This window comes from Xiphophorus maculatus, chromosome 9, assembly GCF_002775205.1.
Source record: "Xiphophorus maculatus strain JP 163 A chromosome 9, X_maculatus-5.0-male, whole genome shotgun sequence".
Lineage (NCBI taxonomy): Eukaryota > Metazoa > Chordata > Actinopteri > Cyprinodontiformes > Poeciliidae > Xiphophorus > Xiphophorus maculatus.
Window position 1 is genome coordinate 15,292,319 of NC_036451.1, and position 25,146 is coordinate 15,317,464.

General features: G+C 38.3%; 1 protein-coding gene across 5 annotated transcripts in view; it reads left to right on the top strand.

Moving 5' to 3' along the window:
• Positions 1–25,146, top strand: part of cacna1e (calcium voltage-gated channel subunit alpha1 E) — a 106,560-nt gene that overhangs the window by 65,787 nt on the left and 15,627 nt on the right. For 4 of the 5 annotated variants that reach the window (XM_023340164.1, XM_023340161.1, XM_023340162.1 and 1 more), the window contains exons 7-37: positions 43–146; positions 1,985–2,143; positions 3,549–3,739; positions 4,552–4,655; positions 5,020–5,135; positions 5,365–5,418; positions 8,998–9,090; positions 9,261–9,470; positions 9,555–9,667; positions 9,778–9,890; positions 10,437–10,568; positions 10,962–11,031; positions 11,146–11,263; positions 11,676–11,743; positions 11,879–11,970; positions 15,616–16,500; positions 17,138–17,370; positions 17,709–17,820; positions 18,307–18,436; positions 19,140–19,199; positions 19,435–19,541; positions 20,196–20,207; positions 20,334–20,430; positions 20,999–21,159; positions 21,324–21,461; positions 21,920–22,121; positions 22,206–22,370; positions 24,043–24,153; positions 24,244–24,324; positions 24,419–24,604; positions 24,741–24,832. In XM_023340164.1, the coding sequence (XP_023195932.1) occupies positions 43–146; positions 1,985–2,143; positions 3,549–3,739; positions 4,552–4,655; positions 5,020–5,135; positions 5,365–5,418; positions 8,998–9,090; positions 9,261–9,470; positions 9,555–9,667; positions 9,778–9,890; positions 10,437–10,568; positions 10,962–11,031; positions 11,146–11,263; positions 11,676–11,743; positions 11,879–11,970; positions 15,616–16,500; positions 17,138–17,370; positions 17,709–17,820; positions 18,307–18,436; positions 19,140–19,199; positions 19,435–19,541; positions 20,196–20,207; positions 20,334–20,430; positions 20,999–21,159; positions 21,324–21,461; positions 21,920–22,121; positions 22,206–22,370; positions 24,043–24,153; positions 24,244–24,324; positions 24,419–24,604; positions 24,741–24,832 (4,509 nt within the window). The remainder of the gene's footprint in view (positions 1–42; positions 147–1,984; positions 2,144–3,548; positions 3,740–4,551; positions 4,656–5,019; positions 5,136–5,364; positions 5,419–8,997; positions 9,091–9,260; positions 9,471–9,554; positions 9,668–9,777; positions 9,891–10,436; positions 10,569–10,961; positions 11,032–11,145; positions 11,264–11,675; positions 11,744–11,878; positions 11,971–15,615; positions 16,501–17,137; positions 17,371–17,708; positions 17,821–18,306; positions 18,437–19,139; positions 19,200–19,434; positions 19,542–20,195; positions 20,208–20,333; positions 20,431–20,998; positions 21,160–21,323; positions 21,462–21,919; positions 22,122–22,205; positions 22,371–24,042; positions 24,154–24,243; positions 24,325–24,418; positions 24,605–24,740; positions 24,833–25,146) is intronic. The other variant, XM_023340163.1, reaches the window with a different exon arrangement.

Here is a 25,146-nt window from a genome sequence, read left to right on the forward strand (position 1 = left end):
GTTGTGTGTCTGTCTTCTGTTTGTGTGTGTGTGTTTCTTTAGGATCCTGGCTGCAGCAGGGGCTCATATGAACATCTCAGTGGATCTGAGGACGCTGAGGGCTGTGAGAGTACTGCGACCCCTCAAACTGGTCTCAGGCATACCAAGTGAGTGTCATATATTTTTCAGTATTTGTTGAATATTTTTCCTTTTTAATTGATTGTGTTGAATACATAAACTTTTCTAACAGAAAAGTAATTGTAGACTAAAAAATATATCCTCATGCATCTATTTTTATCAGGGTTTGAAAGTTGTTTTGTTCCAGTTTTTGTTGTATCAGTTTTCTTTAGACATATTTAAGTCACATTTTCATACCTGTATACATAAACTAAAAACATAAATTATGGGAAATTTACCATTTACCAAATTTGAAGCTTTTACAAATTGACAGATAGTTTCGTTAACATGCATATTTCCTTTCAACATTTCCACATTTTGTTTTGTTACAACCTCACATTTTATTTGTTATTCAATAGATTTTTATATGAAATACCAACACAGTGCAGTACATGATTAAGAAATGGAGGAAAAACAATTTGTGGTTTTAAAGATTCTTTATGAATAAAAATCAGAAAATTGTTGCACTTGTCGACTGTGGCTCTAGGGCGACTGTGGCTCTTTGGTAGAGTAGTCGTCTTCGGTTCGAGTCCAGCTTCCTCCTGCCACATGTCGATGTGCCTCTGGGCAAGGCACTTAACCCCAAATTGCCTACCGATCTGCGTATCGGTGTGTGTGTGTTTGTGAGTGCGACTGGGTGAATGTGACTCTAGTGTAAAGCGCTTTGAGTGGTCAAAAATGACTGGAAAAGCGCTATATAAGTTCAGTCCATTTACCATTTGTCTGAGTCAATACTTTGTGGTGACTATTATTCCACATCATCAATTTTGCCCGTCTGTTTTTGCAAATCCCTCAAGCTCAGTCGGATTGGATGAAGAGAATCTGGGAACAGCGAGTGTTCATTTTGCCACAGATTATCAATTGATTTGACTAGGCCATCCATAAATGAATGTGCTTTGATCTAAACTATGCAGACAGAGGTCTATTGTAACTCTGTCTGCATGTTTATTGTCGTTCTGTTGGAAGGAAAATTTCTGACTGGTTTCTTCTGAAGTATGCCTGCATTCCCACAACATGCCGCTGCCACCACCATGTTTCACTGTGGTGTATTTCAGGTGGTGTACAGGGTTTGGTGTATTGGCCAGATCTCCCTGTCCATTATGTCAGGTTAAGTGAACAAAATGTCTTAGCAGTTTTTCAGTTTTCGGAAATGATTTCCAGTTTTAGATGATGGTTTGAACAGATGTTCAAAACTGGAGATTTTGTTTTATAACATAATAATATTTTAAACTTTTCCACAACTTTGTTCCTGACATGTTTGGTTTGCTCTGCTGTTTCGATAAGTTACATACAGATGTAATTTAAGCCAGCTGCTTGCACTTCATCTCATTTAAGGATATCAGAATACTGGTCAAGCAAGTCAACTTAAGATTTTTATTGAAGTTAAATATTGAAAAATGTCAGCTTTGCACATCACCATGATGAACCACATTTTGTTGGTCTACATAACATAAAATCCCAATGAGATTCGTTGAAGTTTTTGTAACGTGACAACATATTTATGGACACTCTTGCTAAGCATGCTTAAGTAAATGCAATAATAGTTGTTGTTGGTTTTTTTACATTTGAACTTTGTTCACTATATTTTGTCTGTTTGTAAAGTGCACTTATCTTCTGTTTCTTGAATTTTTATTAATAAAATAACAACCCGTGTACAAAAGAAATTCATACAATCGTAAAATATTATTTTTTATTTTCAAATCTACATTTCAAATTAACATTCTCCTCTAAGAGCAAACCAAAGATTTTCCATCAAATCTTTTGTTTCTACAGCTGCTCATAGGTTGCAACCTTTACTCAACCGGTTAATGTTCACTTTTATCTCCAGGTCTGCAGATTGTCCTGAAGTCCATAATGAAGGCCATGGTACCTCTTCTGCAGATCGGTCTGTTGCTGTTCTTTGCCATCCTCATGTTCGCAATCATCGGCCTGGAGTTTTACAGTGGAAAACTGCACAAGACTTGCACACCACAGCCAGGAATACTGGGTACTCTGGACACATGCTGGTTTATTTGATAATGAACAGATATGGTGTGTGCATTCTCCACTATGCTTCAAACAGGGCGGTGCAGAGACCTTTGGAGGGACAGCGGCTCAAAGTTAAAAAAGGGCACATTGAACAAGACCTTACAACAACATAGCAACAACCCATATTAATCAAGAATCTAATTGGATCCTACTATGTCATTGCCATCATGCGGGGACAATGCAAAGCAAATGTATATTTTCCCCAACAGGTATAAAGTTGTTTTTGGTGGTGACGGTCCTGGAGGGCTGAGTTGATCTGAGACTGTAGCTGTTAAACAGAACATTGGAGAGAAGGTTGCTGGTTATGAAGTTATGAAATAAGCAAATTTGCTGCCATTTTACTAATTAAACCCTAATAATATCTATTTAACAACAACTTGGCTCCAGACTGATTTATAGATCAAAAAAGCTCAAAGCCAGACTAGTTTATTTTTGCTAAATTATTATATTTAGCTAAATATTATTGCTGAGGGGCACAAGCAGGCCTTCTGATATACAGATAAAAAGAATTAAAAATTTTTTTTTTTATTTTAAATTAAAAAAAAAAACTCAAAAAGGGCACTGGGGGCATCAAGGATAAACGGGGCAGGGCTCAAGCCTCCTTCGCACCCCCCTCTCTGCATGTGCCTGGCGTCAAAGATGGTAGGCACCATCTTTAGGTAGGAGATGTTTGTGTCAATAAGTTGTATCTGGTTCTCTCAGATACAGACAAGTGTATGACACCGTCTTGTTGTTATGATGAAACAAATTAATATGTTGAAGGAAATTTCAAGTTTTGTATTATGCATGCATATAAAGAGATGAAAGAGCTGAACTTTTTCTATCTTCAAGCCTAGTCTCAGATTTTAAAAGAAGACCTGAGCTCCGTCTGTAGCTGTTTTTTGTGTTATTGTTCAAGTATCTCTGGCTGTGCAGGTTTGAGCAACTCAATAGGCAGCTTCTCTACTGTGATGTCATATCCAGAAAAGCAGAAGCACACATAGCGTGTAAGGCTGCACCTGGAGACTCCACCGAGCCAAAATAGCCTTTATAAACAAAACGAACAACGCAGTGCAGCACAATGAGTTATTGTTCAGTTCATAGCTGTTATTAACCTCCAAGCTGCCCCCAATTTCACTTGAGCTGAATGGACAGCTACAGAAAAAAAATAGACTGAAGTGAATATTTTCTGTCACTGAATTGACAGACACTGGTTATCCATGCTAATAATGTAAAGCCTTTTTCATATAACGTGCTGCGGTTTAAAGGCCGTGAGATGTGAAACACTTTTATTTTCTTTGGAAAAGTTGTCAGTTTACTGCAGAGCATCATTTACGGAACAAAAAGATAACTCTTCAGCATCTGATTTTGTCCTTCCTGTTCAGAAAATGAGACAGTGGACTCTTCTGAGTACATCTTCCCATGTGGCGTGCGTCAATGTCCAGCCAAGTACGCCTGCTCAGAGACCTGGATTGGACCTAATGACGGCATCACCCAGTTTGACAACATCCTGTTTGCAGTCCTCACTGTCTTCCAGTGCATCACCATGGAGGGATGGACCACGGTGCTCTACAATGTAAGGTCACATGTCTGCCTCTCATGATACTATTTTGGCTAGCTTCAAATTCTTTGAGGATTCTTACAAGGTGGATCCATGAAATCCGATTCACAGGGAAGTAAAGGCTTTACCGCATGAATAGGTACTGAATGATTATCTGAACCCTGCATTTTTATCAGTCTCTAATAATCTGATGCTAATATATTTTATGTTTTATTTCAGAATGAAAAAAGAACTGCTTACAAATTAACTAAATAAAAAGGTTTCCTTGATTTTCATTCCTTTGTACTGGCTCGGCACTCACCTCCTTCCGTATTTGAATATTTATAAATATACAGAGATATGCAAAATTACTAGCTCTAGTAGTTTTGTATATCTGCAGTGGAGTGTGTGTTCTCTTCAGAGAAAGGTAAGAAGGTTGTAAATTTACCATGAGACTCTGAAAGCTGTGAAGAAAATTTGTCTTTGCTTTAAAAATGTCCTAAAATGTGGAGAATTTTAGAAAGTTGCTAAACTAAACCTTAGTAGCTCACACATTTTTTGTGAGAACTGCAATTTTAAATATACTTTTACATTTAATTTATCTATAATATGTAAGGTGACAGCTTGGGGCATTTATTATTTTACACATTTTCATATCAAAATAGGTTAAAAAGACAAAGAGGAAAGGTTGAGCAGAAACCTATTTGTTTTCAGTTTTTGCATGCAGAGACTAAGGAAAGAAACATTTCCCTGCCCTCACTTAAAATGACTGTTCAATAGCTACTAGCTACGTACCTTTGGGATTGTTTTGTACTTGATGGAGTTTTGATCTTATTTTGATATTTCAGACCAATGATGCTTTGGGTCCCACCTGGAACTGGCTTTACTTCATCCCTCTCATCATCATCGGCTCCTTCTTCGTCCTGAACCTGGTGCTGGGAGTCCTCTCTGGGTAGATCCTACTTCACACCAAGAAATCAAAGAAATTAACTGAGTGCCTTCACTTCTATGACTTCGGTTGTGTTTATTCCTTAATCAGTAGCCAGAAGTCAGACTGCAAGACAGAGCCACCCAGTTTGGAGAAAATAGAACAACAACTTTTAGATTTTAAAAACATGAAATCTTTAAAGAAAAATTGAAAGAGCAATAAACAATCCTTTTGCTTTTATTGCCTCCTTTAACTTTCTTCCTGTCCTGCATTTGGTTGAGCAGTAAGAGGGGCTTATTGCACAGAAGAACACAACAACAGTGGGTTTATTTGTCTCAAGGCTGCAAAGGTTTCTTACCCTCAACAATTATTGCTTTGGTTATTTCAGAGAATTTGCCAAAGAGAGGGAGAGAGTGGAAAATCGCAGAGCTTTTATGAAGCTTAGACGCCAGCAGCAGATTGAAAGAGAGCTGAACGGCTACCGCGCTTGGATTGACCGAGCTGGTGGGTCTATTCCAAGTTATGGAAATGCTTCTTCTCAACAATGATGGGACCATTAATAAATATTTTTTTATGATTAATCCTGTCCTCTGTAGACTATTTTATGCAGCATGTCGACTTTTTTTGTTTTGCTGTATCCGAGTTGGAGATGTGGTTAGAAATGATGTGAGGCTGTCTCTGTCATCAGAGTCAAGATTCTCACTTCTGATTCAATATTTTATTTTCTTTCCAGAGGAAGTCATGCTTGCAGAGGAGAACAGAAATCCAGGACCTTCTGCACTTGATGGTGAGTTAGTAGGGATGTTTTTTATTCAGTTTTGCTGCACACAATAAATCTTAAGATTTAGTTATCCCCCACAAGATTTAATTTAAATAGCTGCTCATGCATCAGTTGTTAATCATAGACTGGTTTACATTCTTGGTAATCAAACTGTATAGCTTAAGATTTAGGGGTAGAGGTTAGGTGATTCCTTTCTGTTGTGCAGATTGAAAAATCAAGTGATATTTGCAGCTGGAGTGAATAATTTGATCATAAATGATGTCTTGTCATTCCGTTTGCATCAACCATCCATACTTTCAGTCATCTCTGAAAATAGCTTGATGAAACTAAGAGGAGTCACTCAAGTTATTTAACTGACAAAGTGGGTCAAGTAATGACTTTATTATGATATTTCTTTTTGGACCTAATGTATTGTGTCTAAGCACAAAGCCTCACATAGCAGGAAGCATCAACAACTATTCCATTTAAAAAGATATGTTATTGAGCAAATTACAAGATGGAAACTTTATTTTTAATTATTATAGACAAATTGAAGTGTTCTAAATAATAATAATAATACATAGTATTTGTCTTTAAATAATTACTTTTTAGCAATCTTTTGCAAGGACAACATCCATCCAGTTCCAAAGATAGTGACATAAATCATGTTTTTATTGCTCTGCACTAGCAATTTTTTTTGCATTTTGTTTATTTTTTCATCAGACAAATATTTATTTTCATATGGCAAACCTGCAAAACCCTTAAGTTTTAGCTCCATCCATATATTTCCAAAAAACAATCTGACTAATTTATTTAATTAAACTTCTACATTGTTGCAAAAGTAAATAATTACTTTTTTGTTAAAATCCCTGGTTCAATCTATCAACCAGCAGATAGATAACTCATTCTCCAACCCTCTTAACTCTACAGTAATCTTTTTTTATTTATGGGACCTGAAGGGATTTATTATACACTGCTCAAAAAAATAAAGGGAACACTCAAATAACACATCCTAGATCTGAATGAAAGAAATATTCTCATTGAATACTTTGTTCTGTACAAAGTTGAATGTGCTGACAACAAAATCACACAAAAATCATCAATGGAAATCAAATTTATTAACCAATGGAGGCCTGGATTTGGAGCCACACACAAAATTAAAGTGAAATAACACTACACGCTGATCCAACTTTAATGTAATGTCCTTAAAACAAGTCAAAATGAGGCTCAGTATTGTTTGTGGTCTCCACGTGCCTGTATGACCTCCCTACAACGCCTGGGCATGCTCCTGATGAGGTGGCGGATGGTCTCCTGAGGGATCTCCTCCCAGACCTGGACTAAAGCATCCGCCAACTCCTGGACAGTCTGTGGTGCAACGTGACGTTGGTGGATGGAGCGAGACATGATGTCCCAGATGTGCTCAATCGGATTCAGGTCTGGGGAATGGGCTGGCCAGTCCATAGCTTCAATGCCTTCATCTTGCAGGAACTGCTGACACACTCCAGCCACATGAGGTCTAGCATTGTCCTGCATTAGGAGGAACCCAGGGCCAACCGCACCAGCATATGGTCTCACAAGGGGTCTGAGGATCTCATCTCGGTACCTAATGGCAGTCAGGCTACCTCTGGTGAGCACATGGAGGGCTGTGCGGCCCTCCAAAGAAATGCCACCCCACACCATTACTGACCCACTCCCCAACCGGTCATGCTGAAGGATGTTGCAGGCAGCAGACTGCTCTCCACGGCGTCTCCAGACTCTTTCACGTCTGTCACATGTGCTCAGTGTGAACCTGCTTTCATCTGTGAAGAGCACAAGGCGCCAGTGGCGAATTTGCCAATCCTGGTGTTCACTGGCAAATGCCAAGCGTCCTGCACGGTGTTGGGCTGTGAGCACAACCCCCATCTGTGGACGTCGGGCCCTCATACCATCCTCATGGAGTCGGTTTCTAACCGTTTGTGCAGACACATGCACATTTGTGGCCTGCTGGAGGTCATTTTGCAGGGCTCTGGCAGTGCTCCTCCTGTTCCTTCTTGCACAAAGGCGGAGGTAGCGGTCCTGCTGCTGGGTTGTTGCCCTCCTACGGCCTCCTCCACGTCTCCTGGTGTACTGGCCTGTCTCCTGGTAGCGCCTCCAGCCTCTGGACACTACGCTGACAGACACAGCAAACCTTCTTGCCACAGCTCGCATTGATGTGCCATCCTGGATGAGCTGCACTACCTGAGCCACTTGTGTGGGTTGTGGAGTCCGTCTCCTGCTACCACGAGTGTGAAAGCACCACCAACATTCAAAACTGACCAAAACATCAGCCAGACAGCATAGGTACTGAGAAGTGGTCTGTGGTCCCAACTGCAGAACCACTCCTTTATTGAGTGTGTCTTGCTAATTGCCAATAATTTCCACCTGTTGTCTATTCCATTTGCACAACAGCAGGTGAAATTGATTGTCAATCAGTGTTGCTTCCTAAGTGGACAGTTTGATTTCACAGAAGTTTGATTTACTTGGAGTTATATTGTGTTGTTTAAGTGTTCCCTTTATTTTTTTGAGCAGTGTATATTGACTGACTGGAATCTCCCAAAGCCCTTCGGGAGCAGAGTAGGAGTTGTGTCAGGCGTCGACAACTAGGATCTTCTGAACTTTGCAGCAAAAACTTCACAGCCAATTTCCTACAGCCACACAGAAATCCACTGTAACTGCTACAAAGAACTCTATCTATGCAACCTGGTCACTACGATGCTGTAAAGTAAGAAAAAAAAAAACAACTGAAGTTTAAATCTGTTGTGCACATTGAAACTGTCTTCGGTGGCGATGGAAATAAATGTGGATGCTCTGATAGCTTTGATTATAAAGAAAGGTGGCACTTTGCTGTTGCCTTAGCAACCGCTGGTCTGAAAAGGCAGCAGCCTGGATGTGTGTTTGTGTTGACAGGCCTGAATCTTCCTGCCCTTAGCAAACACCGCAATGTGGGAAACGGCAGCAGGATTTTTGCGTATGTTTGTGTTTGATCAGCGGCATATTAAAAAGACCTCGAGCAAATATTGACTGCAAGTAGATCCAGAGGTAGCAGGAAGGTGTTAGTCGCGATTTGATAAGATGAGAGGTAATCGTATACACATTTGTCAGTAAGAAGCTTTAGCGTTTGTGTCCTGCTTGGCTTGCCACTATGTAAACACTGACTAAAAAAAGAAAAGGCATACACAGTTAAGTTATCTGGAACCACTGCTTTCCGCCTGACAGATATTTTAGGATTTCGCTGAAAGGAAGGTGATTAGCCCATTGCTTTAAAATTAGATGATCATTTTTGTCTCATTTAGCAGCAACATTAATGAGCTACATATTCCCATTAGCATGTGGGGCTCTGGGCCATTTTATTTGCTTTGTTGTTCAGTAATCAGATTTCTTGCCTTGTTCAGAGATTGTTACATGTTTTACACATAGAGGTGGACTAACAAAAGACAGTTTTGTTGCAACAGATTTAAAAAATAAATTGACCACATATTCCTCATAACCAAGAGCTCAAAATGATTTAACCTTTAAGCTTGTGTTTCACCTACAATATGTTGGTTTAAATGTTGAACAACCTGCCACTGGACCCTTTTATGTCTTTAGTGCTGAAGCGAGCAACCACCATAAAGAGGAGAGGGATGGATGTGCATCAGGGCCAGTCAGGGGAGGAACATTATGGACATATCTCTTCTGTGGGTGAGTCTATGTAATCTGAAATATTTACACTTTAACTGGAAGTTAAACTCCATTCGACTTGAACTTCGCAGGGGTTTAAAATGGATTTGTCACTGTTGTTAGCACCATGCTGTGTAAGTGCTGCTAGACCACAGCTTTTCTCTGCATCTACCCACTGTCCCTCCTGTAAGGCATGCCCATGGCCAGAGCCAGCGTTCGGAGTGCAAAGCGAGGTCCAACAGCCTATTTTCGACGTAAAGAGCGTCTCCTGCGGATTTCCATTCGCCGTGTGGTGAAGACACACACTTTCTACTGGACAGTGCTCGGCCTTGTGGCTCTCAACACACTGTGTGTCGCCATTGTGCACCACAACCAGCCCTTCTGGCTGTCCAATTTTCTTTGTAAGTTCAGCAAAACTACACAATGTGAGGAAAATGTCTACTAGCAACATTGGAAGTAGTTAATATGTGTTTCTGTTTTCAAAGACTATGCAGAGTTCCTGTTCCTCGCTCTGTTCCTGACAGAGATGTTCCTGAAGATGTACAGCTTGGGACCACGTCTCTACTTTCATTCCTCATTTAACTGCTTTGACTGCAGTGTTAGTGCCTCCTCTTCCTTTTTCATATGTAGTTCACACAGTTAAGATGCTGTGGTTTAAATAAAAATGCTAATTTTTATAAATCTGTTCACATCTTTTGCATACTGTAGGTAATCATTGGCAGTATCTTTGAGGTGCTGTGGGGATTCTTCAGACCAGGAACTTCATTTGGTATCAGTGTCCTTCGCGCTCTCCGCCTGCTTAGGATCTTCAAAATCACCAAGTTAGTCGTCAGCTCTTTTTGCTTTTTTTCCCATTTATAGGCTTCCTTCACACTGGTCAAAGGACATTAAAATCAGTCCAAACTTGAATTGCAAGATTTTGAAGAGATTTTCTGGGGTTTATCCAGAGCTGTTTAAATTCGTATCAGGACTGACTCTACTCATGCCAAGGGGAAAAAAATCTCATCATGCACACTCACGGTTCCAACTAACATAATTTATACTAACATTTTTTTATTAATGATGATCAAAAGGAAGTTGTACAGGGACTTTATATGTTTACCTCTAAAGTGTGTTGCCATGTTTTTTGCATGCATGCATTACTTGTGGTAATAAATTAATTGAATTAAAATTAAAACCAAGGCTTCTTGTAAACAACAAAAAAGGCTTTAAGAAGTTTCTTCCCCATAGATAGAGTTGTGCAGTGACAATTTTGATTAGATTTAGTTAGTACATTTAATTTCAATGTCTTTCTGCTACACAAAGCTTGAATCAGAAATGTTGTGTTTTAGATTTTAATGGAAATTTGATATTTGGTTACTGTCAAGGTATTGGGCGTCTCTGAGAAACCTGGTTGTGTCTCTGATGAACTCCATGAAGTCCATCATCTCCCTGATCTTCCTTCTCTTTCTCTTCATTGTTGTCTTCGCACTCCTTGGCATGCAGCTTTTTGGTGGCAGGTAACTTCACAGTCCCTCTCACTAAGCTTAAATGTCAACGTATTTGGAATGCTTCTGTGAAATATCAGAAAATATGTTAAATTGCCAAAGATGTAGTTATTCTTGGTTGCGTAGATTCAAAGGAAGGTTAACGTATTGAAATTGGAAATTTTGTTTTTACTACACCAACTCACTGAGTGAAGATTTGAGACCTTTGTGGCCCACGCGTTTTGCTCTTTGTTTTCCCCTGAGTTGTTTCTCTCTGGCTGACATGTTCATAAAACTGGCAGAAACAGACAAGCATGTTCTTGTGATAAACTTTCCTCCATAGGGAGAAGAGATAATGCTTTCTAAATGAACTAATTACGATGTATCCTGATGTACAGCACCAGACATATCTTGTCTTTTCTACAGGTTCATCTTTGAAGACTACACACCAACAAACTTTGACACCTTTCCTGCAGCCATTATGACTGTGTTTCAGGTCTGGAAATAAAAGTGACAAATTACTACTGACAGTAAATCTGCAGCTGAGCTCATCAGAGTTCAGGGTGGTTGTACAGATGTTCTATCGTTTTGTGTGGGCATGTTTGTACAGATCCTGACTGGAGAGGACTGGAATGAGGTCATGTATAATGGTATTCGCTCCCAAGGAGGAGTGAAGTCGGGGATGTGGTCCTCCATCTATTTTATAGTCCTTACTCTTTTTGGAAACTGTATCCACTTTTTGCAATTCACAATCAATTTTGTTGTCATCTTCACTTGTAATTCTTCACTAATCGTGAGGATTTATTACTGTGCCTCACTAAAGCGTTTGTACTTCTTCAACTTCTGCACATTTTGTCACGTTACATCCACACATTTGATGTATTTTATTGGGGTTTTATGTGCACAAACTGGTGCATGGTTGTGAAGTAAAAGAATAAAAATTTTGTTACACTTAAAAAGGTGGAAATTGGGACAAGTGTGGCTTGAATTTACATTCAGTTCTCAATGAGTCAACTCTCTGATGAACTTTGTTTCTGTGCAAATACAGCTGCAACCTCCCAATTTCAACATTCTTTTTATAGTTTTGTTTTAATAAGCAGTAGCTGATGAATGGAGCCTCCTTAACATATGTGTGACCAGATACTCTTCTGAATGTCTTCTTGGCCATTGCTGTGGATAACCTCGCCAATGCACAAGAACTTACCAAGGTAATACAACTAAACAGAACATACCTGATCTGATGTGTTTTCTGTCATTCCTCAGCCCCATCTCTTCAATTCTGATCAATTATTTAGATGTGCATATGGTTGAGTTGCTCAGGTGTCTTTATTATTTTTGATCAGGATGAAGAAGAAGCAGAGGCAGCTTTCAACCAGAAGCATGCTCTGCAGAAAGCAAAGGAGGTCGGACCGCTTTCCTCCTTCATGTCTTCAGAGTAAGTACTGTATGCAGCTTTTTCTGCTTGACCTCCTCCATACTCTTTTATCTCTTTCTCCTTTCCTTCTCTTGGGAATGTGTGCCAAGGACTCAGCTATCTAGTTTTAAGTTTCTGTTGCCTTTAAAATGTTGCTTGTTAATTGTTTTGTTTGAATTACTGAAGAAATACATTATGCTGAACAGGCAAAACGTCCATGAATAAAGATTAAGAGTTTTTGGTTGTTTTGTTTCCTCTGGGTTGTTGTGTGAAAACGGCATAACGGACTGACCACTGTGTTTTTATCTAGTACAGCTAATAAGCCAGTTTACAGAGCTGGATAATGCTGGATAAATATGTGAATAATTTGATTGGTTTAGTAACACGACTTTGTCTTTTCTACTTGCAGAATAGATTTTGTTTCTCAGTATCTGATTGCACTTTGCCTTGTCATACATCCTGGAAGTGCATGTGCATGAACAGAAGTGGAAAACTCTGTATGCACGCTGTGAAACAAGGAGCTGTTTTTTTGCATGGGCATGTGGAAGAGCTTGCAGAGAGTTTATCAACATGACCCACTGAGCTCCAATCAAACTCTCTGGTGAAATTGTGTTGTTCCCTGGGATAATTACTGTTTTATTCCTTCTTTCCTACAAGGATTTGGTAAAGTGCTCAAACCCTTTCATTTTCGATATTTTGTTATGTTACAAGCCAAAACCTCAAGGTTTTTAAAATATTTGGCAAAAAAAAGAATCTGAAAAGCATGGTGTGCACAAATGGAGTTCACCTATGTTTAAATGAAACATTTTTAAGAAAAAATTTGTGAGCAAATAGCATCACAAAGACCAAAGAGCAGAGCAGATAAGTCAGGGCAAAGTTGTGCAGAAACATTGAACTTCTCACAGAGCACAATTCAACACATCATCTGAAAATGAAAAGAATATGGCACAATTTCAAGAGCGTCACTCATGAAGAACCATAAGCAATTTGCCAGTAGATACTACAAACATATGATGCTCTAATCAGAGGAGGCCATCATTTTACTTTTTGGCTGATATTAAAATGCTGACAGTAAAACATGGTGGTGGCAGCATTATGCTGTGGGGAGGCTTTAGTTCAGGAGGGACAGGGGCCTCAGAAGTCACAAAGTTACTAAATGTACTAGAATTTATTTAGGAGTATCAGTGTAAATGAGATTTAAAATCCAAAAAGTCAAACTTTTCAGATTTTATTTGGAAAAGATTTTGAAAATTATGTTTCCATTATTTTCTAGTTTCTGATTATAATCTAATTTGCTGGCGTATGAAAAAAATTGAATATATTCCTGGTTGTAACATGACAAAAAATGTAGAACAGTTAAAGCGGTATGAATACGTTAGTATGGCACTGTATACTTCCTTGATTTTTGCTTCAAAGCTAGCCAAAGGAAGAAAAGCTAAAAAGAAAATTACATCAGAATTAGCTTTTTCTGTCAGAGTCTAAATGAATAGTGAGATTATCAAGAGGTCATCAGGGTTGGCATCTAAATTTTAAGATCATTCTCTGAACCTTCAGGGTTTTGATCTAAGATGTAAGCAAAAAGTTAAACACGCTTTGCCCTGAAGGTGTTGGAGAAACTTGCATGACACCAGCTGCTGAACTCAAATAGCCCTGCATGTAGAAGTCAGATAATGGTTTTCATGTGGAGCTGCATGTCATAAGGTCTGCATGATCAAAGAAAGAAAAAAAGATTACCAGAAATACACAGTAACTAAAAACGCTTCTCATTCAAAGCAAAGCAGGTGTTTTCAGTGTGCATGTGTTATTTTTTTTCCATTATTATGCCTTTAACTCCCCCGACGAATACTGTTCAACCATTTTAATCTGACATGGAGATGCTCTGCACATGAATTTCCTTATTTAAATTTATCCGCATGTCTGAATAGAGTGGTGTTCTGAGCTGCATCCCAGCGTTCGGTTGGTTTTCCTCAAAAATGAATTATTCTTTCCTGTGTTTTTGCTGACGGAGCCCATATGTGTGATCTCATTCTGTTTGAGTGTCTTTCTATCAATGTTGCGCTTATGTTGATGTTTATAAATGTTTTTTAAATGTCTTTCTGATGCTGTAACCATCATGTTGGTCAATGTGCTTGCTTGGCTCCAGAGGAGACACACTCCAAAAACCCCCAAGTCTTAGTTACAAACAGCATTAAACAGATTAGATAACATTGTGTAATAAGTTTGGATTAATTATTTATGTGTGTTGCTCTAAGGAGAGTGGTTTCATCCTCGGGCCAAGGATAAAGACTAAAAGCGGCTGGTGTGGAGTTGTTTTGTTTGCAGCCACCAGTCTTTGAATAAGATGCCATTTTTGCTGTGTGTCTCCTGGCCTGTTTTGTCTCTGCTCACAAAAGCACTAATGTCTTGTTTTCAACCAATCGCTCATTGGTAACACGGACCGCACGAGAATCCACGCTCCAGTAAGTAACACTGTCTGTTCAGCTCTCTCAATCTCTCACTCACCCGTGCTTGATTTGCTAAACCAAGTCCCTCAGTCAGTCATCTGTCCATGCTTTGTCCTATCCTGTCCTGTCCACCTCTCCAACCTTATATCAGTCCATAAAAATGTCTCAAATCAACTCAGCCAATTTCATTCTGCATCACTCTGTTTATTTATGTTATTACGGTCACAGAATAATGGAGGCCAGGAACCGACGACGCCACTATAAATATTTTACATGTCTTTTTTAAATTATTATTCTCAGCTAATATCTTATTGTCATGAGAAAAATAATCATTTTCGTTGTCATAACAAATTATTTGCTCAGAGGAAATGCATTCATGCACACAAAATACACAAATATGGTACAAAAACAACTTGGTTTGGCACAACATTTCAGCTCAAATCCATTTATTATTTCAAAGTTAGAATGACAGCTCATCTACGTATGTAAACAAACACAAACAATAACGAGTTGCCCCAACAATCTAAATACTTATCAATTAAACAAAACAGAGGACCAAAGAGACAGAAATTTACCACGTTTTCTTGTTTGTGGTACAAAATTCAGACTCAAGTCCCAGATTTAAAAAATTAATACACAAATAAGATAAATAAATAAATCAATCAATAAATAAATAAATAAATGAATAAATAAGTATGTGTTTTTAAGATACTATATCTACAATATCTAGCTGTGAAGGGGGAATAGAGTTTGTTAGTATTTTTGATTATGAGATGTTGATTTTTGCTTTTTGTGTTAAAACATTTTATTCTTTTTCCAGAAAACAGCAAAACATGAAAATAATATAGTGGGGACAGAAATCTTCAGTTTCCAAACCCAACTGGTCCTGGACTTGTACATTTTCCACTGTAAATGACTTTGTACTGAAACAAAAATAACTCTTTGGTTCGAACAAACTTTCTAACATTCAGCTTACATTCAGTGAACATATTTAATTTAATATTGATATTTAATTTAACAAAAACTAGGGTGAAACTTCCCTCATATCAACTTATTGGTAAAAACACTGCATGCAAGCCGGCCTGTGTCTGACTAGTATCAAGGTGAATCAAATTGTCTGGTATGTCATGGATGAAATTATAAAGTTGTGGTTCTATTAAGCATCTTAATGCCGATTTGATTCCATTTATATTGATAATATGTCTTGTCTAATTCTTCCCAGGGGAAGCCGGAGGAGGCGGCCCTACCTGTACAGGAAAAGAGCCATTCACCGCAGCCGGCCGACCTACTCCTACTCCCTGGAGGAGGCCCAGGGCAGTATGAGGGAGGGCCGCCCACCGCCACCACTCAAACCCTCTAACTCTTTCATGTCCAGGAGAGAGAGGAGGAAAAGGATGACCATGTCTGTTTGGGAGCAGAGGACCAGTCAGCTACGGAGACACCGGCAGATGTCCAGCCGAGAGATCTTGTTCAGCAGTCCCAGTGAGGAAAAAGATGGCCCCCCTGCTACAGTTCATGGACGTCCCCTATCGCTGCACCGGAAAGCTGTGCAGCACACGCCATCAGGGAGCTTGAAGCGGCCGACTGACCCTCTAGCCTCACCAGGTCAGACCCAGCCCCTGGCCTCCCCTGTGCCCCTGGATGCCACTGTTCCTGGTGACATTCCTGAGCCTCCGATTGCAGTCCTGGAATCAGAGTGTCTGGATCCTACAAACGTGCCATGCCTGACCTTACCAGAACCTCCCGAATCCGAATCCACCGGAGAAAGCAAAAAGCCAGGCCTTAATCACAAACACGTTTCCGAGCGCCGAAGCCCGAGACTGAACGCAGAACGTCAACACAGGCATGTAAAAAAGTTTAGACCTCCAGATAATGTTGACACTCTGACCCCTGAGAAAGGAGGTCACATTGAGATCAGGGGCCGAAGGGGCCATCATTGTGACCATCGGAACGGCACCAGAAATCAAGCGTCCTCTCCTGGAAATGAAGGAACGTTAGACGGCAGCTATGATGTTGGAGAAAGCAGAACAAGTTTGGGAATAGTCAAGGAGAAGGGACCAGAGCCTGAGAACGAAGATGGAGAGGTGCACAAGCACGAAGAGAGCAGGTGAGACGATCAATAACTGATGAATTAAAGCTTGTTTGGTGGGAGAAATGTTCAGACAATGGCCATCGTTTAGAAAAAATCTATCATATAATCTTATATTGTTCCTGAAACCATCCACAAAAAAGTCAGTTTATTTATAAATAACATTGTATGAAAATCTAAATGACAGAGGATGCAGATATTCTTACACTCATTTTATGACAGATGTCATGAATCACGATAAGTTATTTTGTTTCCTTAATAAAGTACAAAATTTCATGCATCTAAAGGTTTACAACTCAAACAAACTACCTTTATCCCTCTAAAGTAAGAATCTTCAGATGAGAGATGAGCTGAAAAATGTTTATTAAATGTTATATGAGCAATTATTTATTTGCATTAATTAACTCTTAACTACAAACTCTACACTCAGCTTGAAATGAGTGTCTGGCAATAGATGACCTTTCTGTTCATCTGTTGAATAAAACCAAATTGCTGTAGTTTCCGGTTTTACTTTTCTCTCCTGCTTTGTTGCTATAATGCTCTTCCTTGTGGCTTTTATTTAAATGCCAACACCAGAATGTGGGTTGTCGTCCACTCCTCCACACATCTGTGCACATACCCTTCCACTCTTGTGTTTGTTTTGTTGCAACTACAGACTGGCTAACCGTAACGAGGGAGGAAACTCTAACTTGAAAGACGTCCTCTCTGGTGACCTCTGCCCTCTGAAGCAAGACAAAGCTCTGAACCAGTCTGAGCTGCTGGTACCCAACAAACCAGAGGATAACAGTGAAGAAAAGGAGTCAGAGCTGGACCACAATAAGCTCAGCTCCAGTGTAATTATCGAGGTGCCTGACGTGCAGTCGTCTCTTGAACTCTCCACCATCACAGGTAGGAGCACACTATGTTGCTTTCAGGCGATGGAGAGTAAATTTTTTTGATGCTTGGAAATATTTTTAAAAAACACATCTTTTTTCCGATATGTTAAAATGTCAAATCATTAAGTAAAAATGATGGAATGGCAGGTTAGTGGTTAGATTCCTTTATTTTATTTCAAGAACCTGGTGATCTGATTTAGCCACATTTTGGCCAAAAGGAAGTTTTATTTCTCAAGGACCAGTGTCAGGTCTTCAATACTTCACACTATTTTAGTTAGCTCAAGAATACCTCCCAAATGGAAAAAAGTAGTAAGAGAATTAACTTCATTTTCTAATTTTGACCTTCTCTAGTCAACAACAAGGACCCTGAAACCTGCAAGTCAGAGAAGGAAGAGGCAGAAGAGACAAAACCTGTCAACACTGTGACCCCAGACAGCATGTTCATCTTTAAACCTGACAACCCGTGAGCTCCACGTTCGATCATTTTGTTTTGGATTAGAAATATTGCTGCTTTCAAAATTATTTTTTTAAAGAAAGACTTATAAATTGGTCAGGAAATAATGAAGTATCAAAAAATATGTCTGTTTGACTTTGAAGGGTTAATTGAGGAGGTTAATAAAGCTGTTGATTGGACAGAGACCACAGAGTGTTAATTGGTTGCTTAGCAACTTGGCAGAGAACATAATTCCTGGTAAATAGGCAGAGCTGAATCAGTGAATGAATTATTTACATAAATAACTGATATATAACATTTTATTTCAGGTTAGGTTACCTTTTATGTGCTGAACTAATAAAGTTATCATCACTTTCATCTTGTATAATACATGTTGATTCTTTTTAAATAATATCTTTGTCTCTTTAATTTTGCCGTACCTTTTGATGAGTCCCCATGCTCCCTATTAGTTAAAGATGTTGACTTACTCTAACTGTCTCCTCTTTTTACCACCAGGATGCGTCGAGCATGTCATTATGTGGTGAACCTCAGGTACTTTGAAATGTGCATCCTGCTGGTGATAGCTGCTAGCAGCATAGCACTGGCTGCAGAAGACCCTGTAGCCACATCATCAGACTGGAATAAGGTTTGAGACGCTTCAGTGAACGCATCCTCCTTATGAGACACTCTGCAGATTTTATATGGATCCAATAGTTCTTTTAGCTGAAATATATTAGCACATAATTTGTAATACTTTTAATATTCTTAGGTGTGTTTGTAACAAAAACATTGAAAAATGGATAACATGTTAATTAAAAAGAAGTCACCAGAAACGTTTGCTTGTACTAGCATGCCAACAATGATATTTGATTGGCTGCATTAGTACAGGTTTGTTTATAGGAGGACAACTTTGAAAAATAGATCTAAAGTTTACTCTGTATTTAGCTTAAATGCAAGTTACGACTTTTAAGATGAGCAATGAGATTGTAAAGAGAAATATTGCAGGGAGACGTAAACTTAGTGTTTATGCTTTTTGCTCCAAATCTGATTCTAACATCAATATTTTGAATTAGGTGATGAAGAGAGCTTTTAGCTGGAAGAGAGCTTAACCTTTTAGCTCTCTTTCAGCCATTGCTTTGGTAATGGAAAATTAGGAATTCATATCCTAGAGATCATATGCGATGATCAGGATATTGTAAGGAAAATTGACACATTATTAATGTATTCAATCAAAAAAAAATTTTAAAATGACCAAACTGAGGTTGTTAGTTGGGCTTAAAGTATTAACTTGAATTAAAATGTTCCTGATAGTCTTTTCATCTGTTCTCATCTTTGTTTGACTTTTACAGGTTCTACGTTATTTTGATTACGTGTTCACTGGAGTCTTCACCTTCGAAATGATCATAAAGGTGAGCAAGCTAATAATTTAAAATAAAATTTTTGTGGGCAAAATGAAGCAAAATTTTCTTAACTAAAAAAGTTAGTCTAAAAAAATCTAATCCCATTCAGCTTTTGGCTAAAAATCACCAAGATCTCATTGTGAATAAACACTTTTTTATTGCAACATATGTATTACTCTGAATATTTATACATGGCACTAAGATTGGAGTAACCTCTAAAGATGTGATTGTGTGTGGTCTCTAGATGATTCACCAGGGTCTGATCCTCCATGACGGCTCCTACTTCAGAGATCTGTGGAACATCTTGGACTTCATTGTTGTGGTGGGAGCACTGGTGGCCTTTGCCCTCACGTAAGTGACATGATTTATTCCTGTACTCCTGAGTTAACCGGCTTTGTTTACTGTACATGTCTTTGAGGAGGTTATACTTTGTTATTGTTTTATATGAAGTTAGACAAGAAAGTCACAAATGCAAAATTCCTTTCTAAAGGATAACATATACCCAGGATCAGCTCATCGTCAAATATGCCTGGAATGCCTTGTATAATTGTCCTGGCAATTGGTTTTTGATACATCTCTGACAACGTTTGAGAAATACTCTTGTCATTTGACAGTTTTATGTCGTGAACAGACCAACCCTCGCTCTGACTGTACGCATCTATATTGAACCCATTAGGATAGCTAAAATGACTTATTCACTCTTGATATTAGTGTACAAGAAATCAAAGTATAAATGTGTAAAGAAGAAACGTTTTGATTATTGTATGTAAACCAGGCATTTAAAATTTCCAACTAGAATTCTGAACATACAATACATACAAATCAGCATAATGTGAAAAATTTTAAAACATGTTAAGTTCTGCACAAAAACATTTTTGCTTCTTTCTGTTTATTAATTGCTTTGTAACTAATTGATAATTAGTTACAATTAATTATAACTAATTTAATGTGTAATTATTTTTTGTTTTTCTCTTTCTTTTCTTCTTCTGTGGGACCGACCCATAGCAACGTGATGGGGTAAAAGTAACTTTTAGTAAAAAATTTTGTTCAAATACTGGCTTTTACAAATTGAGACATGCGTTAGTAGCTGAAATGTTTGTGTAACAAATAAGTTGTGTGATAATGCTGCATTTTTCTGCTCAGAAACAATAAAGGAAGAGACATAAAGACCATCAAATCTCTGAGAGTGTTGCGCGTCCTCAGACCTCTGAAGACCATCAAGCGACTTCCTAAGCTCAAGGTTAGATTGGGCCTGTCTTTGTTTGTGTTGTTAGTAAAACTTGTTTGATGTATCTATGTCCAATTAGATTAATTCAACAGAAAAAAATTGATAAAAAAGTATAAGAATTACAAATACACACCAGGTCTTATCCTATTTTAGGATAAGAATATCTTTAAAAAGATATCTTTTTAAGAATTAAAACTGCTTAAAAAAGAAAAACTATTTGACACACAATATTTATTCTTTATTTACTCAAAATTTTACATTTTCAATCATTGGATGGATTGCTTATTTTCAGCCAATTTTGGAAATAAAACAAATATGTTAAAATAGTAGGATGGAATGGAGTATAAAGGCATTGTTAATAAGCCAATTATTTTTTGTTTTTACCAATCACTTTAATGGTGTAGTTATTTTGTGTCTTGTAGCCATTTCTTTACTGTTTAATTTGTGTTTTTAAGAGTACTTGGGTGTTTTGAAAGACCCGTCTCAAGTCAAAGATGTGAAATACGGTGAAAATAAGTTATCCAAACCAAAGTTCATCCTTGATCTCAATGTTTTAACACCTCTTTTCCTTTTCTTTCAGGCGGTGTTTGACTGTGTGGTGACATCTCTGAAAAACGTCTTCAATATTTTGATTGTCTACAAACTTTTCATGTTCATCTTCGCCGTCATCGCTGTGCAGCTTTTCAAGGGGAAGTTCTTCTATTGCACTGACAGTTCAAAGGACACAGAGAAAGACTGCCAGTAATCATAGTTTAGATTTATCCTCTTTACGTCCAAATTTCCAATTTACTACTACAATTTCTTTAACATTATATTTTCTGATTTTCAATAACATTGGGTGTTTATGGCTCTGTGCCTACTCTTTTTTTTCTATGAGAAGCTCAACTATTTTGTACTCTCTTCAGGGGTTACTACATCGACTATGGAAAGGATAAGAAAGAGGTGAAAAAGAGAGACTGGAAGAGGCACGAGTTTCATTATGACAACGTCATCTGGGCTCTGCTCACACTCTTCACTGTGTCCACCGGAGAAGGCTGGCCTCAGTGAGTGATCCACTGGATTCTGGCTGATTCAGGAGAAATTCACAAAAGAGCAATCCCACACATCGCTTTTCTCTACTAAGCAGGCCAATGTGTTTTAACCTTAACAATCTGGGACATGTTTTTATTAACAATTAAATATGGCTTTGATTATGAAAGTATGAGCAGTCTTTCTCAAACTTGCTTCTAACTTACTTTGTGTTACAGAAATGTCACAAAAAGACAATTTATTGAAATATATAGAAAATCTGGTTACAATTTACTTACTCAGTGTGAAACTTGTGCCTGTTTAATTCAACATAAAGATAACATTTATGCAGGAGTTGAAGAAAGTTGCACAAGAATATCTTCTTCAACAACACTGAGTCTCTATTTTTGTCTTTATTTCCAAAACAATAATTATTTTTTTTACATTATTATTATTGAAAGTTGATAGTAAGCGGTTCTTCTTCTTTCTGCAGGGTTCTGCAGCACTCTGTAGATGTGACAGAAGAAGACAGGGGTCCAAGTCACGGCAACAGGATGGAAATGTCAATCTTCTATGTCATCTACTTTGTTGTCTTCCCCTTCTTCTTCGTCAACATCTTTGTGGCTCTCATCATCATCACCTTCCAAGAGCAGGGGGATAAGATGATGGAGGAGTGCAGCCTTGAGAAAAATGAAGTGAGCTTTCTGACATGCAAACGTTAACTTCAGGTCTTGTATTTGTTTTTCTCTGTCAACACTTCTCTTTGTCCTGGATTTCAGAGAGCTTGCATAGACTTTGCCATCAGTGCAAAGCCCCTGACTCGATACATGCCACAGAATCGGCACACGTTCCAGTACCGTCTGTGGCATTTTGTGGTGTCCCCATCATTTGAATATACAGTCTTGACCATGATTGCTCTCAACACCATTGTCCTGATGATGAAGGTGAGCATAGAAAATAACAAGTGATTCCTTTCTAAAATGGAGCCTCAGTTATCAAAGTTACTTGTGGGGATGCTGATATTGATGCTCATAGTCTGTATTTGAGTCTCAGATTAATTAGTGGTGTTCACAAGGCTCTGTACTGGGACCCAAGTTATTTACTATTTAAATTCTGTATTTACTGAAGAAAATCTGGTTCAACTTTAAATGTTTTTGGAGAATGCAAAATTTATCTCATCAGCTTTTGGTATAACTTTAGTCAAAACGGTAGTAAAACAATTGTTCGGAGTCATAAAGTGGTTTTCATATCATGCTATGGAATAACAAAAAAGCTACTACATTTATGGTGCTACATGGATTTTTGATGTAAGTTAAATTCTGTTCATATTGGAAGAGCATGCAACAAATTTCTTTTGTTACAACAGGTCACACTGTGTAACTTTATGTTGCATCTTGGAAAAACAATTAAAACTCTTGGATGACACATGTTTATGTTGCTATTTGTAGTGTATTGAAAGTTGGAAGAACGTAATAAGAACTTACACAGACCAAATACTTAATCTTTTAAACTAAAAAGCTTTGTTAATATGTAAACCCTAACCTACAAAATCTTTTTACAATCACCAGATACTTAAAATGTAATGATATATATAATCATAAACAAGACAATTATTTTTTTATGTTGAACGACAATCTTTCTTCTTCCTTTTTCAACCAAATCAAATAGATTATAATGCAAGATGATTATTAATATTCAATTGATATCAAATGAGAACTAATGTGTGAAACAATTTTGGTTACAATGCAATTAGATAACAGATTTGGGCTGTAATATTCTTAATCTGGTTAAATTGTGTAATATGGATTAAGGTTTTGGGGGGTTTTGGTAGATTTCCTACACAACTCGTGGATTGAAGCAGGATAAGCATTAATGAGCTCCGTCTTCATCATGTTTTGAGCTGTAAAGTTGTCCCTTTGATATTTTTTCATTTCTGTAAATCCTTTCATCATTTAAGCCTTTCTTATCTAATCAAAGAACAAAGTTATTTTATTTAAATTTTTAATTAAGTCAGAACACAGCTCTGGCGATACATGAAGGGACGTCTTATTGTTTTCTCTTTCTGTCCTGACTCCTTACAATAAACTTCCCACGGTTGGCACTTAGGTTTCCAGAAAATCGACAAACTTGTATGTTTTGGTGTCAGAGTATCACCTCAGCACATTGTGATAATTGCATTTGGACCAGCTGATTGATGTTTACTCCCACACTTCCCTCATCAGTATTTATTTCCTGCTCTGGCCTTTTCCTGAGCCCCTCAGACACACAGACAGACAAACGCTCAGTGACTCAGCCTCTATTAAATATTGATCTATAATGTCCAGGCGCTGCTATTTAACATGACCTCATTAACTGTGGCTCCGGCCCCCGGAGGAATGACTCCTTTTATAGCGCCTCAGATGAGAGGTGCAGAGACATAGGCGCTATTTATGGGTCTGGAGGAATCTTCCATCAAACTACAGATCAGGAGGGTGCATGGCTGAAGTTCACCCAGATATCAGTGGGAACGTTGACCTGCTGTGAATTGGCTTGGGAATACTCCAGCTTTGTCTTCTTTGTTGTACAACAAGACTTGAATTATAGATTAAGACCTCTGTCTTTTTTGTATGTTTGCAGTATTACTCTGCCCCGCCTGCATATGATGCCTTCCTGAAACATCTAAACACAGCTTTTACTGTCCTCTTCTCAATCGAGTGTGTTCTGAAGATCCTGGCTTTTGGTTTTCTGGTGAGACAAAAGAACGATAATGTAGCCTGACATAAAATTTATGAAACTTTCTGTGCAAAATCCTCATGATCTTGATTTCTGTTTCGAAAGAACTACTTCCGAGACACGTGGAATATTTTTGACTTCATCACCGTCTTGGGCAGCATAACTGAGATTGTGGTTGACTTGCAGGTGATTTCATTATGCCTTATAGTTTAAGAGTCAGGTAAATGTCATGTTTGTGCTGCTAACAGGTTGTCTCCTCTTTCCTTTGCGCCGCAACCAGAGGATTGACACGTTCAACATGAGTTTCTTGAAGCTGTTTCGAGCCGCTCGTCTGATCAAACTGCTGAGGCAGGGTTACACCATCCGCATCCTCCTCTGGACTTTTGTTCAGTCCTTCAAGGCATTGCCTTACGTCTGTCTGCTCATTGCAATGCTGTTCTTCATCTACGCCATCATTGGCATGCAGGTCAGAAATAAACAGGCTTTATTGAATGTCTGCCAACGAATCACAATTTCATGCTAAAGTAAAATAGGAGAGTTTATATGACATCTCATGAATTTCAATGATCTCCTTGTCCTTTGTGTATTTATGTTTAAACCAGGTGTTTGGGAACATTAAACTGAATGAAGAGACTCACATTAACCAACACAACAACTTTAAAACCTTCTTAGGTGCCCTGATGCTGCTGTTCAGGTACAAAACCTTTACTTTATAAAGTTTTTGAGTTGGAAATTAATCTGAATAATCATTATTCTGACCCCTTATGCTATATTTGTATCAAAGCAGGGCTCTCATTTATAAAACATTATGTAGGATCTATGTCAAAAGTGTGCTTAAACCTGAAATCCAGATTTATGAATTCATACAAGTAATTCCTTTATATATCACAGCTGTACCTCAAAGTTTGCACACAAGGTCCCGCCTCAGGTCTGGCCCACATTCAACCATAACTGGTCAAAGCAAAGTGCCTTAGTTTAAATGCTGCTGATCAGTGTTACTTTATAATT